The following is a 17,758-nucleotide window of genomic DNA, read 5'->3' as shown; positions in this document are numbered from 1 at the left end:
GTGATGGAAACGGAACATTGCATTCAGAGGTGCATGTCATTGGATACTCTTTTGAGTGGTCTCATCTCACCCCCTATAAATCTCATTATATATTTGTGTAGATGAGAACTCAAGAATATCTCATGGGCATGCATTGAATCGTTCATATACGACTATATACAGAACTGTTCAACTTCCAGTCCACTGTCCTGTTCGTGTTAGTTCATTGAACCGTTCTGGGTCTGTAATGATCAATTATTTGATCCTGTTCGGAATCTAAGATCGACCAAAACGCCACACTTCCGTGGACAAGCTTTGAACCGTTTCAAACACACACAGTAAGATTGGACATTTCGTTGGGAGACAATGATTGAAGGAGACCAATACTTGAGTTTTTAAATCTTCCAGAATTTCAACGTACTGCACGTAAAGTAGCTTCACAGGAAAAGGCATGTTGAATTGTCGTTCATAATTTCCTATTATACTGTGCATTCATCCTCTGATTTCTTTTATTGTCTTTGCTTCCCTTTTACTATGCTTAGATTGGGGAAAGTGGGAAACAAACAGTAGTCGCTTTGTTGGCACATTGCACGCAAAATGAGCACCAGTGTTCACCATGATTCGCAACAGAGGCTAAATGCAATTACTAAGATTCCCCTGGTCATCAAAGCCAAATTATTTCAGAGATAACGGTGGAGTGATCTTAATCAGCCATCTGGACTCAGTCATCACCATCCGACTGTCGCCCAGGTCAATTATAGTCAAAAGTCTAAGTTCAACTATGACGCAACTAGTTCCTAACCCTAAATTGGACGCTTACTGGGGAGAGTAGACAGAAAATCAAATTGTCTCAAACTGCAGCTACAAACACCAACTCATCATCACCAAAGCTCCGCAGGAGGTTCTACGGCTGCTATTCTTACAGGTAAGTGGAACCTTTCGCAGACATAATAATTGATGTCAGTAATACTCTCTTATTTCATCTTTATGAAAACCGAGAATTATTAGGTTTTACTTTTGAATTTATCAGTCTACTCTTATTATGTGTCTGCAATCGAAATTTTACAAGTTTCAGTTCTGCATTAGGTTTTCATTTATATTTGATGTGCGGATATTTATTTAAGATCTAATGCTTGAAAATAGGCTTGTTTAATATGTTGATAATACAAATATTTTGCTTATTCATGGGTTGAATTCTACTTCTTTAAGTTTGGGACTTGACCTAATTAGGTACCAGTTTGAAAGCGAATCACAGAACTAGTTTTACAAGAAAAAGTAAAAGAAAAAATTGATAGAGAGAAATCATATCCACAGAATAAGCATAATTTTTGTTTTCTTGACCATTGAACTTTTGTGCAACCTCAGATTATAGTTTGAAGTATGTAGAGTTGACTTTATTAAGATGCAACTCATTTTGTGTTGGATTTTTATTCTTGCACGCCATTGAAACACTGATGCTCAGCATACAACTAAAAGTTAAAGGAAAAGTGTATAATATGTATCATAGTTGCTGTCAGAGTATTATAACGTTCAAGTGTCATGTTACTTGTCATAGTTACGCGGAAGGATCTGCTGACAGTTACGCGGAAGGATCTGCTGACAGTCTTAGAATGACAGTGCTGTTACAGTGCCTCGTCCCTTTGGGGAGACGATTTTTGGAGAGAATGTTCTCCTGACCGTGCAGGGCATCCTCACAAAATGTCAGTCATTTTCTACAATTGCAATTATATCATCCATTCATTGTGATTTTGACGGCAAACTTAGTGGCTCAATTCAAGTACTGGATGATAAGTTTGCATGTTTTAGAATGAGCTAATATTTTTGACGATGTTCTACATGGTGAAAAGATCATCCTCGCCTAAATTAGCTATTGGTTCATACATATTTGGGCCTCGCAGGTAACACAAACTTATGTAACCCCAGTGTCATTTTAAGGCCTTCACTGGAACCTGCCTCCATATTATTATCCATATGTAACAATCATATGGGTACAAGTGCCCTGGCTGTTTTTCCGTACAATTAAGTAATCTTATCAACTTTAGGTTCTAGCTCTTTGTTTGCATTTTTGGCTTGCTTTGCAGTGATGTTTAATGAGAAATATATAGTTGTTTCTTGGGTCAAGTTGTTGGTACTCTCTCTCATATATACTCAATTTATATATACTCAATTTAATAGTTTTAACATTCCAGTCTACGTTGGCTTAGTCTGAGCTGAAAATTTCTGATGCTGAGAATATTTACAGGTGCAAACCTTAGCACGAAGTTCTCTATACTTTTGCAAATTATTACCAATATCATTTTTGAGTGGCTTCTGCATTCGTTTTATTCTCACTCTGTCAAGAATTACCATCCATGAGATTTAAATTCTATCTCCAAAAGGATGGATTTAATGCTACATGTTTCGGTTTGGTATATGGTTCTTGCTCCCTGTTGTGCACACAGGAAATTAGCTGTTGATGAATACTAGGTAATAGACTGACAAGAGTTATGGTGCTCCTTTTTTCTTTTCTTGTGTACGTATCTCAGCATTCCACCCATTAGTACTTATAGCTTTGTGTATGTATGTTGGTGCACTATACCTATGTTTCTGTAATCGAGATGGGAGTGTAAGAGTTGCAGTTGCAGTTGTTGATGTATTCTTTTCTTGTGTACGTATCTCAGCATTCCACCCATTAGTACTTATAGCTTTGTGTATGTATGTTGTTGCACTATACCTATGTTTCTGGAATCGAGATGAGAGTGTAAGAGTTGCAGTTGTTGATGTATATTGAGGTTATAAGATAGTGGTAAAATTGAATGGCATGGCATGGCATAAATGAGAACCCAACTAATCCTCTGAAATTTATATACAAAAAGAACAGATCTTCGCTTGCCTTTGCAAGGACCAAGGAGGCTGGCTAGCAGTAAGATCAGACCCTCATTCTCCGTCCGTCTGTGGGCCTTTAAATAATAATCTTACTCTATGTTTCTTTTACTTTGAGTCATGCAAAACCAAGCCTGTACTGGCACAAATACCAATCTATCTACCACATGAAAGAAGTTTAAGATTGTAAGCACGCATTGGTGTAGGGCTGGTTGGTCCTGTATGTGTAGTATTCTGATAATAATCCACCATCTCGGCCAGACCCTTGTCGGAAGTTGTTGGTGGTGGTTTGGTATTTAAATAGCATTGCCGTTATGCACCCTTGTTGATTATTGTCAAATTTCGTAAAGATGCGTCCATCATCTTCATGGAACCATCACCTAATCAGCTCATGAGTCTCTGCCCGAATCTGTGATTCAGACTCGTAACCGTTCAACCGTCTTCCAGGTCAGAGTTTGTCGAAACCCAACTTAGGAGGTTTAAGTTTGACAAGCTTATTACCCTAACCCAATAATGGAAGCTTATTTGGGAGTAAAGGCACGTAATCAAATTGTCCCAGTTACAAACGCACTTCTGTTCATCTTCAAAGCTTCGATAGGAGGTTCTTCAACTGTTTTCGTCAGCCTACCCTGATAGGTAAGGAGGACATTTGACAGATATGATTGATGTCAGTGATCTCGCCAGAAACCCCAATTTATAGGTTTCACCTTTCATTTTCCAGCGTACTCTTAGGTATCTGCAATCGGAACCTTCTAGCTTTGAATATCTGCTGATTTCCATTTACATCGTAATCGTCGATTATTTGAAAGTCAATGCTTAAAATTAGGCTTGTTTAGGAGATTGATACTACATGTTACTGTACCTGCTTTTTGTTACTATTTCATATGGCATTTTTTTATTCGAGGATTTCTATGGTCCTATGCTGACAAGATATTTCTCTGTTTTAAGGTCAATACAACACGATTAAACAACCGATAAAGGATCATATATATTTCAATAAGGTTCCGTTGGAATGTTTTCATTAACTTCTTCTTCTTCTTTTCTGCGTTAATGAATTTTGAATTTCATTTTTTTTTCTTTATGAAAGACCCGTCATACACATGAATTAGTGGTTTGCTGTTCAGCCATAAAGTGATGCAAATTTGTGACTTGTTGACTAAGTAACTAGTTCCAGTCTGAAATGCTAGTCGGCAAAACTGAGATTAACACTATCCCAGAGTAATCTTGCAGTTTTTATTGTTTGTCCAGTGGATTTTTTCTGTCAGTGGAGACCTTCACATTATTAGTTTTGTGCACAATTTGGTTGTTGTGTGTTTTTTCTCTTGGCTTGAAAAAAAAGAAGTTCTTAGTTCTGCAATTCCATTAATTATGTTCAAAGTTATCATATTATCACCCCTAATACTTCAGTCTTTGGGCTCCAACATCATCATTATAGTCACACCTCACTTTACCACGATATATATGGTCAATTAATATGTCAGTGTCACGGCACGCACCTCATACATGGCACAAGATCTGGCTCTAAAAGTCCATTAAATGACCACTTTGCCATTTTCGTTTCCTACATGCTGTCACCATCTATCACGCCACTACAAGCATCAGTGTCTGACCACTATGCCAAATCGAACATACCACAACGCCGCACCTCTTCATCCCCATGACATGGCTCATGAACAATACCATTACAGTACTCTACCTGCATTACCACCTCGCCTCTTTCTATATGGATTTGCTTTTGTTTCTGTATCATCCAAGTTTAATATATCTTCATTAAATTTTAATGGTTTATAGCTTAAGGGCATATGCTAAATGAAAGTACTTCAGTTTTTATATTCCCAAACATCTCTTTGTGAATATCATTTCATAAGGAATGTCAGATTTTGAAAGACGTCGAGTTACTATGCTTGAAGTTTTGACAAAAAACTTGAGTTCTTTAATTGGGATCTCCTCCACGGGAATATGAAATGTCGGGTCCTTTACGTGAACCTCGTGTATGAAAATGTTGTTGTGCTTTTATCTTAACATTGTTATGCATACCGAGCTTCAAATTCTCGTTACTGTTATCTTCTTTTGGTAACTTTTTTCTACTACTTACTGCATTTCTTAAAGTTTTCAGTAACTATTTATGGAGTGTAAGATGGAAACAGACGAAATTGAAGAACCTCCACGTACGAACCATCTTCTGCAATGGAGCCAGTGGCAACTTATAGACTCCATTCTTCCCACAGGGGGCTTTGCTCACTCGTTTGGTCTTGAAGCCGCTATGCAAGCTCAGACCGTTATGGGGCCCGAAGATCTTAAAACGTTTGTAATACACTTGCTGGAGAACACAGGTAGCCTTCTTCTTCCATTTGTATATGAAGCAAATAAATCCCCCAACTTAGATACATGGACCAAGCTTAATAGAACACTGGAAGCAACCCTGACAACTGAAGTTAGTAAAAAAGCGTCAGTTTCTCAAGGATCAGCGCTATTGAGGGTAGCTGCATCAGTTTTCCCAGAAGTTCCATCATTGAAAACCATGAGAGATAAATTACTAGGTTCAGGAACTGTATCTTTTCACCATGCACCTGTCTTTGGTCTCACATGTGGCCTTTTAGGGTTCGATAGTGGGACTTCTCAGAGGGCTTATGTGTTTATGACAATGAGAGATGTGTTATCTGCGGCAACAAGGTTAAATTTGGTTGGACCCTTGGGTGCAGCTGCATTGCAGCATCAGATTGCTTATGTTGCTGAAGAAATTGTTAGGAAATGGATGGATCGTCCTGTTGAAGAAGCATGCCAAACATCTCCTTTGCTTGACACAATCCAGGGATGTCATGGGTATTTGTTCTCGAGATTGTTTTGCTCTTGAAATTTTTTGCCCTTCAGTATATCATTTTTCATTTGGCCCACAAATCAACCTGATTCATGAACATGTAAATAGGTTTTGTACTATATGTTACTGTCGGCCCTTCTTTGGCCCACAAATCAACCTGATTCACGGTTCAGATGATATTTTACATCAGTGTTGCATTTTCTGAATGTCTCCAACCAACACACTGAAATAATCGACGCTGTATATCTCTTTATGCATAACACCTGCCAAACGTGTATGCTGTTCACAAGCTCACTACAGCCACTCTGTTTTTTTTTTTTTCGTGTACTTGTGTCTTGGCTTTATCAATGTATATAGCATTGCCTGAATACAACAGACCAAGCATAGATAGGAGGATTACAGGCAGCTTTGAATTTCCCAAATCTGAGATGATGAACCAACTTTAGCTAAAGAGTGGTATTTTCATCACATTCTTTTGTATCTCAACTCAAACATTGATTCATCACAAATTTTATTCAACCAATGGAAATTTAGTTAAACTTAAGTGTGATCTAAATTCATAAAAGCTATTTTCCTAATTCGATCTCTACACAGCAGTTGCTATGTACAGTACAGGAATACACTGTGAAAATCCAATAGCATATTACAGAATAAAATGACAGTCCTGGTGATTCCAGAGTTCAAATCTAATGGTTTTGTTTTATTTTTCTCGAAAATTATTCCTGGGGATTACAGGAAAACCACAAGAACAAGGTGCCCCAAAAGCAAAAAACCATATCCATTGTATGACCCCAAAAAAGCAAGAAAATAATTTTCTATGAAGTCACAGAAATTGGCTAAATGTGGAACTTGCCAACCTTGTACAAGAAATGTGATCTTGCTTGCATCATTTGTTTTTAGCAAGTTGTGAAAATAGAAACAAAAAAAAAACATCAAGAGATGAGAAAAAGAGGCGTATGGGGTTTCGAATTTCATCACCTAAAGAAACTCTTCCTCATCTAAAGTGCTGCAAATTTGGCTTTGTTTGTGACAGAACGAACTCCTTTATTATTTTCTTTCTTTCTCTGATTCTCTGCCGTCCATTAGAGAGAACCCAAACTCCTTCATATTATCTCACTAGGGAAAACTCCATAGATTTCCACTATCACGAGTATCATCCAAGTTGCTAAAACGGATCCTATAAATGCATGGTCCAAAGAAGGTAGACAAAGAAGGAACAAAACATACTTTTGGTAATGGTTTTTATCATCGAAGGGATTGATTGATGATGTAATGGATGTGGTCTAAAGTGGACCCATCGCTATCTCTAGCCATTATTGAAAGGGTTTTCGACTTTTCGCATATCCCCATCTACAAGTTTGAAGTGGCCAGGCAAAAAAGATTTCATATCTGGGGTGTGGGCTTTCCTGTGGGACCGATATACCGCGTCGAGGAGGACTGAATTTGGGATATTGTAGGCCCTACCCAAATTCCATTATTATGTGGTGAGGGGCCGAGGGTGATGCACCGGCATAAACAAATCAGGACACAAACACGCTATGAAATCATCGATCTTTCGGTCTCTCATAGTGAAATGTTTATGTTATGAATAAGACTTCTCAATTAATTAATTAATAACATGATTTCAGGTGATTTTGTTTTGTTGTGGTTAAAAACTGAACAAAGCTCTTTTCTTAAAGTTTCTGGCCCCACAGAGGTATATTTAATATTTCAGCCAATAAAATCATCCTGATTTTCACACCACCAAAGTTTCATCAGGTAGCACTCCTAACCAGAATACATATAGTATTAATTAAAGAGACTTGCCACTCAATCAACCACAATAACAAACCTCAAAAAAAAAACGAGATTATCAGCAGCAATAACAAACATAAAAAAAAACGAGATTATCAGCAGCGATAACAAATCTAAAAAAAAAAACAGCGAGAAAAGATTGTTTATCAATCAACAACGAGAATTTTCAATCACTAATGGTTTGTAGTAGTGGTCGTGGAAGACGTGTTGCGAATATCAACCCACCGCCATATATATCCAAAAATGAAGCACGATATAACAGATATTTACGTATAAACATATGCAGGAGGAAGAAAAATAACAACATTGTTACTGTTGAACAAGGTATTTTTGGAGTATTCTTTTGTGCATTACTGTGATGCAGATTACCCAGGGATATCTTAAGATGGCCAATAACTTTGTGTTTGGTTCATACCTAAAAATAGAAACTAAACTTGCGTCTCAATCGTCTATCACAGTTCCCTCTGCCACTACAATTCTGCCACTACAGACGAAACCCTAATCACCGATGGTTTACCGCAAAAGTGGCGGGATTCTATACCGGTGTAAGGGAGACTAAACCCTTTCTTTTACTCCCGTCTTTTACTGCCGCTAAGGTTCTAAGTTCTGATTTGCTTGCGATTATATCTCTGCATACTGCAGTTTAATTGCGGGTGATTAAAGTTCTGATTTGGCATTCTTAAGATTGTTTTTTAGGGTCTTGAATCTGAATTCTATAACATGTGTAGATTAAAGTTTCGTTAAATGAAATCCAAGGTTTTGACGGGTTATGTATGGCTATATTTGTTTCTCTTTTGATTTCTCAATCAGCTCATTAATGAATTGCACTTCCTAAGACAGTATAAGAAAAAACTAATCAGTTTTTTTTGGCTTAGATCAGATGAAAAACATGCAAAACGGAGGGAAGGATCTTTACATGCAAGATACACCATTGGATTAAAGGAAGTGTGCAAAACTGAGCCGCATCAACCGTGACCGTATCTGAGGTAAGAAATCCTGGCGTATCAGTGATTTCATTGAATACTTGGAATGTGTTTTTACTATAAAATCTACCGATTTTTTTGTGAAAAGTCTGTGCCAGATGTTAAGACTTAATGAACTACTGGCGATGGTTACACGATCTCTAGGAAGTTCTGAGATAAAATATGAAACTACCTCTATTTTACTTTAAAGATGGAAATGCCCGAATAGTTTTGGTATTACAAATTAGTTTTTCTGACTATATATGATTCAAATACATTTGAAGAAAGAAACAAAGGGGTTTTTGATTACTTACACCTGAAATAAAGGGGTTTTTGGGACTTGCATGATACATGTTCCCTTAATATTTGCGACTTGACTAATGAGTTCTTGCAACTTAAACTGAAACAAAAAGGTTGCCTTAGAAGAAAAAATAATAATCCATGAAAAGTATCTGAAAGGTGTCTTTATATTTGTATGAGATACTGAGATGTAAGAGACCCTTCCTTCTGCTTGACATATATCCCTAATTTGGATGAAGCTTGCCGAGGCTTTAAAGTACCGACATACCATGTCATAGGAGGTAGGATACATAAGTTCATCAACAAAGAAAATTAAATTTTGTTTTCATGCGGAAATTGGCATACTGCAATATTTGTCTTGGTTATACATGATGTTATCTTGAGTAAGGTGAGACACCGGTTTTGTTCATAGATGCTGCAGGGTTATCATGCTCGGGCTTTTGACTGTAGAGAAAAAGGTACAAATTCAGGTATTTGGGAAAATTTGAATGGAAATATTAATCAATAGTTTGTTGCAGCAATCGTGGGCGTGTCAATATGGAGTATTGGTGATGCTCTCTTCTTTTCTTTTTCTTTTTCTTTTTTATCGCATAGATGATCTGCAATTTCAGTTTCCATCTAGCCAGATACTGACAAGGTTTAAAAAGAAGGGTTATCATGAGTCTTCGCCACCTCCATGCATTCATAGGCAGAACCTTGGTGGAAATTAAACTAAACAGATTGAACAAGCAGTGCTGATATTAATGAAGGATGATGTAAACTGGTCGTCAGCTGAGATTCATGGGTTATACTTCTCAGTATGTGATCCCACAACCGATGCAAATGAATGAGAACGTGATGATCCAGAACTATGAATTGTGAACAACCGAAGGCTAATATGTGTGACATCTATAAAGTTTAATGTACAATGTTAATTATCACTTCGGAATTAGAAGTATCCATTGAATCAACATCGTTGAATGCATTGCGGATAACTGGGCATGAGGGACGACCTGATACTGACACCGGTGTTAGTTATGATTATTTAAAATTTTATGTGCTACTTTAGATATTATCAACTTCACAATTTCATGCTCTTTCTGTACAAGATATCTAGGCTCGTGCAGAGCACGGGCGCAACAACTAGTAAAACTAATGAACTGTTGACGATTTTTTTCTTCTAAAGTGTCAGATTTGCGAACTTCTAGCAAATCATAGGCATACAACCTTCTTTTTTAGGTTAAATACAATCTTCCTTTAAATTTCAGAATTTTGATAACCATCATTAGTATGAGTAAACAAAACCCACACCAAATGATGAGGATAACTCGTTTTTGTGATTGATTTTTGTCCAAATAAATTTATCATAATTCCAAACCTCAAATCTTAATGGATAGAGAAAAAAAGAAAAAGATTTAGGGAAGTTCTTACGGTTAATTGCAATCCATGTTAATTACGATGATTATGTGATTAACGGAGAAGAAGGAATCGACATATTAGATTGGGCATTATACAACTTAAAAAGCAAGTGATATATCATGAAAAGACAAGATCATTCACATCCAATTGGATGCACCAGTATCCCGTTATTAAGATACTGGTCAAAAAAAATGAATTTCAAAAAAGATAATTAGGAAAAGTAGGTTCGTTTGTTCCCGGAACAGTACCAACTGAAAGGGTATCCCCGTGAGGCCGTAACACAAGCACCTAATAAGAAGGTGAGTTTTCGTTACCCAAAAGATAACCGGTTAAAAATATTTTGTCTTTTAGGATTAGGTTGTATTTAACCAAAACGAAGGTTGCATCTAGTCACCGCCTAGATTCTTCTCCGTTGCATTGTCCTGCAAAACTTACTCAAGATTAGTCCAGTAACATAGAGTTATTTCTCTCATTAAATGAGGCATCAAAATTGATTGCATATAGGGTAATGTTAGAGGGTCCATCCTTGGGAGAACCCCCTGATTGTTACGAGCATTATTATCATGATAATTTCTTTAATGTGTTAGGGACCAAAGAGTTTTCCTTACCAGCATATCCACCTGCAATTGGTTGTTATCAAAACTATAATACATAGGATGTCAAAGTTTCAAGATCACGAAAAGTCATTGTGGCCAAAAAACAATACCTTTAGGCCTATTCCTATGCACGTGTCAAAAAAAAGTTGTTTGGCATTATCAGGTGGCATGGCAAACCAATTGCGCCACTATGGGAAAACCACGGAGTGACCGAGTTTCTAGCGAGCGTTATTGACAACAACGCTGGCGATATTATGAGTATCGCTGGCGTCATACATCCCATCGCTCGATATAAATAGTACCGCTGGCGATATTAAGATTATCGACTAGTAGACTTTTTGCAACGACTATTCCCCCTACTGGTTCTTATATATACGCTCTTGTATTTCTCCAAGTTACTCACACCTACTTCTACCTATATTTCACCAATTTCTCTATCTTTATTCTCATTTTAAATTTCATAATCATCAATGGCTAGATCCAATGAAGAGATAAATGTTATTATGAATCGGTTTAGATTCCAACAAGAAATGCATCGAATGAGGTTGCAAGAACTTGATGATGAGGAAGCTGAAGATAATAAACTAATTGACACTTTGATGCTTGTACATACGGGCCAAATACCTAGAGTTCCAAAGCCACAATAAATATTCTCAAGAAGGTATACATATTGAGGGAGGGAATTTTACCATTAGAAGCTGATGCACGATTATTTTCTTCCCAATTGTGTGTACTCTGATCAAAATTTTCAAGGTCGATTTTGTATGCCTCATCATCTGGTGATAAATATTATTAAAGAGCTTTGTCGAGTAGAACCTCAATTTAATTATCAGTTTTATGCACTCAATATTAGAGGTCATAGTCCTGAACAAAAAGTTACTTCGGCTTTAAGGATTCTAGGTTATGGCACTCCAGCGGATGCGAACGACGAGTACCTTCGTATGGCTAAAACAACTTCATTCACTTACCTTTCATCTTTTTGTGAAGTAATGGTTAATCATTTTGGTCCAACATATTTACGAAAACCACCGAGGAAGATGTTAGACAAATATTGAGGGAGAATGAGGAAAGGGGATTCTCAGGAATGCTAGGTAGTCTCGATTGTATGCATTGGGTATGGCAAGGATGCCCTGTTTATTGGGCCGATCAATATAAGGGTCATTATCCAAAACCAACAGTTGATTGTTGGATATGGCACGCTTTTTTTGGTCTTCCGGGTTCACAATTTGATATCAATGTTTTGCACAAGTCGCCTCTGTTTGAAGATATGAAGCATGGAATTTGTCCCCAAGTCCGTTTCATGATCAACGGCTATCAGTACACTCATGGCTATTATCTTGCGGATGGTATCTACTCAAAATGGTCCAGCTTGGTTCAATGCTACCGTCAGCCTCCTGCCGGTGCATTGGGCCGTTCATACCGACATTTTAACGATGCCCAAATGGCATTGAGGAAGGATGTGGAACGCGCTTTTGGAATTTTGAAGAGGAAGTTTGTTATCATTTGTGTCCCATATCGTGGGTTGAGTCCTCGTGAAATGCACAAGACTATGATCACTTGCATAATTCTTCATAACATGGTAATTCAGGAAACCCGTCGTGATTCAGAGTGGACTAACTATGAAGATGGAGATTCAACTAGAAAGAGGCGTCCCTGCAAGGAATTATGCTCAAATGACTAATTACATTCAGAACCGAAATTTGTATGACGATTTAAGAGATGATCTGAGATTGAATCTTTGGGTAGAGCATGGAAGACAATGAGTTATGTAGTTTATTAAGTTATGCATTTTAATTTAAGTTTGTATTTTAATTTTAATGAGCAATATACTTATTTAAGTTAATGAGCAACAACATTTCAAATTAATCAACTTTTCATTTCAAACTAATATTAAGTAGAATGCAACAACAACATATCAAATTAAAATGCAATACTTCAAATTAAAACTTAAATTAATACATCAATCATATAGTTGAACTACTACATCAAAATCATCATCAGTTTCATCCTCATCATCATCACCATTGTTAGTAAATCCAGCTTGTTGTTCAATCTGTGCTTGAATCCTGTCAAATTCGATTTGCCACACATGTTTTTGCTGTGCGTTCATAATTGAAGTGTTAGCTTGAAGAATGTTATGCTTGTCATAGTCAAACCCAAATTTTTCTTGAGAAAGACGACTTTTTTTACTCTCTCTGTTTTGCAATTTCCTATCAACTGCTTTTGCTTCTCGATGGCCTTTTGATGTTCCATAAACTCCGCCATGTTAAATCCACCCGAACTCCCTCCTTCTTGAGCTAATTTTCTAGCCAGTCTTGCATTGTTCCTCTCTGGAAGTTTTCTCTTACGATCATCATATTTATTAAAAACTAAGTTACCATTTGGGTTTCTTGCATTATCTGGTGAAGAATTTGATGGACCTGGTGAAAATGGTGAAAATGGTGAAGAATTTGGTGTTGAGGGATTTATCCCACATAGTGTTACCATGTTGTTGTGCACCATCAATACAATCTTGGTTAAAAAAAACATAATTACGACAAATGCATTCATCTTCTATCATGTTGTATTTTGCACCACGGACTTTGGTTTTTTTACCTTTGCCTTTGCCTTGACTTTGAGATTGTGAATCCATATTACAAGAAATAAGGAATTGTAGGGAAGGTGTGGTTGTTTTAGATTTGAAGAATAAGATTGAGAGATTTAGAAATTCTGGTGTGAGTTGAAATGAGTTTGAAATTTGGTATTTATAGAGGGGAAAAATGGAAGCTGTTGGTTGAGGATCTGATAAGCGATGGTCAGACCGGCGAGCGACAACTTGAATAACGTTGGCGCTGTAATGACCAGCGAGCGTGATTATGACCATCGATCGATGAACTCTCTATTGCTCGCTGGAAACTCCATCGTGTATGTCTATATGTTATTTCTAACATATATGCATATAGGTTTGGCAGTGTGGCATACCCATAGTGGGTGAATATATGCCAAATATCAGATTTTGACATGTGCACAATAATAGGCCTTACAACTTTTGAAGGTGTTCCAAACTTTAGACCATACGACTCCACTTGAAAATTTGGGAGACTATTTCGTGTCGTAATGGTTTTTAATTTTCACCATGGCGACTCTTGCAAAATTTAAAACATAAATGGGATCGTGCAATTTTCCATTACCGTCGTCATCGTCCTAAACATTAACCATGACGATCCTCTCAAATATTAAAACGAAAATAGGTTGTGAAATCACCGTGTAAGTCGTTGCTGCTCATAATTGTCAACAAAGATGACTCTTTTAAGTCGTTATCGTACAAATTTGTCGACCATGACGACTTTGTACGAAAATATTCAATATTATTAACAGTGGTCATGGTCTTTATTTAGTACCTTGACGATTTTTCATGAAAATTTGGTAAAAACATATATATATATATATAATTAACACCTAAGTAATTAAGACTGGCTTAATTAAAAAGGGAGAGTTTTGTCATTATAAAAAATATTTAATTTAGGGAAAGTACTTCAAAAAGATCATGTTTTATTTTATCAGATAGTCCCCTTTGAAACCTACCTCCCGAGTTAAACCAGGTGAAAGTTCACAGTGGTTTTAAGTTTCTTTCTCGACCCTCCTACAGCCTGGACAACATTTTTCGGGATAATTATGGGACAAGATGTGGCACAACTTGAATGGTTGAGAGGAGAATGACCATAGCATTGGGATTAGTAATGAGATGGAGATGGGAATGATCAAGGGTCTAGATTTTTGTTCCATATTGGATCCTAAAACTTGTCCCATGTACAACGTCTTCGTTTTTTTTCCTTTGATCGGTCGATACGGTCGATGGGAAGTAAGATGTACATGGGATAGAGGTGATCTGATTTGGAGTAAAATGATATACAAAGACACATATATGGTACATCAGATCACCTCTATCCCAGGGTTGGTATACTATTAATCGTAACTTACTGCATTAATATCATGTAATTCGTTACCAAACGATTTGACCTATAAAAGGGTTTAATTTTTATTTTTTTTCGAAAACGAGGAAGACCCTCTGAGAATTTATATAATAGAATGATGAGACTCAGAAGTTTGAGAATCATTAACAATTACAAGGTTGATACAATTTATAATGTAAAGACTATGAAGGATTGTATTTAGACTGTCTCCTTTTCACACTTTTTTAATTGGATTACGATTACAAAAAGTTGATATGTCTGCTGCTTTCCTAATATTAAACCCAGAAGTTAGAAAGAAGGCATTTACTTTGAAATTTATAAAAGTTTTTATTGAAATCCCAAAATTTGTGCTATTTTGGTATCTATGTTCCCTAGCTTCAGCTATCTTCCAATCAGCAGCTTTAAGGTTGGCTCCGAGTCACTTTGAAAAATAACATTGTGCCCGCTCCATTCAGTTGTCTATCGGAAGGCTGCTTCTGCTCCCTGTTCCTCTAATTGTTCTCTTGTAGTGTAATCTGTGTATGATCCTCTTGCCTCAACAGTTCTTCATGTGAAATCAATTAAAGTTAAGCCAATGCCTGCAGTTCTTCCTGTGGAATTCAACATTAGCATTGATAGAGCAATAAAAGGGTTTAATAGGTTCCTTTGTTTGTAAATGACCAGACTAGTTTAATATGTTCATTAGTTTTATCTTTACAAGAGGTTTGGGCACGTGCATACGCACATGCTTATATCAATGGTTCCCAAATGATCAACGAAACATGAGTACGTTAATCAAGTCAGCCATCAATGTAATCACATCATGACCTTACATGCATGTTCAACAGGTAGAGATTATTTTGAAGCAACAACAGGCGGAGGTGGTCACCTAAATGACTTATCATCTTAAGCCTTCAGGACGAAAACCTTATCTTTAATCTTCTCTTCTCGTTATTACCTTTTTTTTTTTCTTGGAGCAGTTAGCCACTTTTAATGGTTGTTGTTATTCTCTCAAATTGTTCATTGTCTTTTAATTGATTGAAGAAACACAAAATTTTCAATTTCAAATTTCCCGGTGATTGCTAGTGTAACCAATTTCATTCTAATTGCTCAGTGTAGATCAACAAATCGTAAGGATACAAAGGTTGTTTTTTTTTTGCTAATATAATTACAGAATTCGATCGATTAGATAACTGTAAGGTTACATATGGACTTAAAATTTTCAACTGAAGATCATGTAGTTGTTGGTATTGATTTTGATCATAGAGAACAGGATTTTAAACTTTAGTCTCATTAGGTAAGTTCAGTTATGATTTTGTTTTTGGGTAGTAAATTTAATTTGGAAATTTAGTTCCCTTAAATTATTTTTGTACCCTCATTTATTTATGTAATGGTTGACTAAAAAAAATACAATAAAGGGAAAACTCGGAAAATCAAAATTTGCAGCTTCACCTACTGTAGATGAACAGTGTCCAAGGGGTGTTCCCTTTATATAATAGAATAGATAATCGTTTTAAGGAAAAATATTGTTTCACATTCTAACTCTTACCGTCAATGAAACAATATAACTTTTACCATGAATGTTTCATTTAAGCTTCCAAATGATGGTAAGGAATCCTCCTCCGGTCCTCCTTAAAGCATACAGGTGGATAACAATACTTAACTTATACCATAAAAACATTAGTCCTTTGATTATTGTTTTTTTTTTCTTTTGATGATAAGCGGTGGGTAAAACTGGGTCTTGTGGAGGTTTCCAGCTTCTTCCCAAACGCCTTTACACATCAGCATGGGAAGAGCCTAGTTTCAGTGGCAATTCCCAGTAAAACCAAGGGACGTCTAATGATTACCCGCTCTCATCATATATCTGACTCATAATTATTCGAGGTCCGACTCGGTTCATACATATGACTCATAATTATTCAAGTTAAGTATCATTTTTTACTTGATTCAGTTGGTCACATATTATTTTACTTTTTTTTATCTCTACTATTTTATTATTTTTGAGTCAGTTGTAATAAGTCAAATACAAACGTAGTGAGTTAGATTCATATTCAGACGAGTCAGAAAAATACAAAGAACCCGTTAGTAGAATTTTTTCCAACTTGGTTGTAATTGTCAGCTCAATCGATAGCCTCGATGAGTTAGTTGCAGCCTCTTTCTATATGGTATTGATTTGCCCTGTCCGTTGTGTCCATTTGATAACCTCCTAAATTATTTCCGCCTCTAAAGTTATGCACTTCAAATGCTTTACTCTCATGAACAACTGTTTCCCTTAAACTATACCAAAAAGATATTAAGTTAAATTTTCTTGCAAAGTTGATAACAGATTAAACAAAAATGATATATTAGTTAAAATGTAATAAGATAGTTCTGACAAAAATAATACAAGGTACTTATAGTACTGACTGACTGTTAAAAAGGAAAGACTAAAGACAACCATAACAATGATAATATGGCAGTCAACATACAAAAAACCAAAAAAAAAGAAAAGCACATCATAAACGCTTATATTCTCGCGCGAGCTTAGTATGGACAAAATACATAAGCTTGAATACAAGAGTGAAAAGAAATCCCGAGGAAGTCCTTTGGTGAAAAAATCAGTAAAATGAAGAAATGAAGGAACAAACTTGATACCAAAAACTTTAAATGCACCAGATCCCGAATAAAATAGTAATCTATCTCAATGTGCTTGGTCCTAGCATGCAGAAATAGGATTGCAAGCTGAACTGCTAGCATTCATATCATCACAGAGCAAAATAGAAGAAACAAAAAGAGAAATCCATAACTCCCTCAACAGATAAGATAATCAAATTAATTTATCTTGGTCCTCTATAGATTTATATTGAGCTTCAGTTGAGAACCTCGAAGTTGTTGGTTGCATCTTAGAAGTCCAAGAAATAAGAGAAGATCTTAAGAATATTGAATACTCAGAGGTATGTAGTTGCATCTTTTCTGATGACTACATCCAAGTGAAATGAAATACTAAAAAATACTAAAACATACAAGATTCAACTATGAACAAGATGTAAAGAGCATGAAATGTAAAGATTGACACAAGCATATAACGTGGTTCGGCCATGAAGAACTACGTCCACGGGAAAGAAGATGTTTTCTTAA

The 17,758-nt window shown here is 36.3% G+C and overlaps 1 protein-coding gene across 3 annotated transcripts; it reads left to right on the top strand.

Moving 5' to 3' along the window:
• The first annotated feature begins 698 nt into the window (after positions 1 to 698).
• On the top strand, positions 699 to 5,865 carry LOC113308870 (urease accessory protein F-like). Of its 3 annotated transcripts, XM_026557317.1 has the most exons (3): positions 699 to 904; positions 1,535 to 1,877; positions 4,958 to 5,865. In XM_026557317.1, the coding sequence occupies exon 3, from the start codon at positions 4,967 to 4,969 to the stop codon at positions 5,693 to 5,695; it is 729 nt and encodes a 242-aa protein (XP_026413102.1). In that variant the 5' UTR covers positions 699 to 904; positions 1,535 to 1,877; positions 4,958 to 4,966; the 3' UTR covers positions 5,696 to 5,865. The 3 variants fall into 3 exon arrangements, with proteins under 3 accessions (XP_026413102.1, XP_026413101.1, XP_026413103.1); XM_026557316.1 differs by lacking the exon at positions 1,535 to 1,877 and having other exon boundaries at positions 701 to 904; XM_026557318.1 differs by lacking the exons at positions 699 to 904; positions 1,535 to 1,877 and adding an exon at positions 3,465 to 3,477 and having other exon boundaries at positions 4,951 to 5,865.
• The last annotated feature ends 11,893 nt before the right edge of the window (positions 5,866 to 17,758 follow it).

This window comes from Papaver somniferum, chromosome 9 (assembly GCF_003573695.1).
Source record: "Papaver somniferum cultivar HN1 chromosome 9, ASM357369v1, whole genome shotgun sequence".
NCBI classification, from domain to species: domain Eukaryota; kingdom Viridiplantae; phylum Streptophyta; class Magnoliopsida; order Ranunculales; family Papaveraceae; genus Papaver; species Papaver somniferum.
The sequence above is the reverse complement of the archived record's forward strand: the minus strand, read 5'-3'. Positions and strand labels throughout refer to the sequence as shown.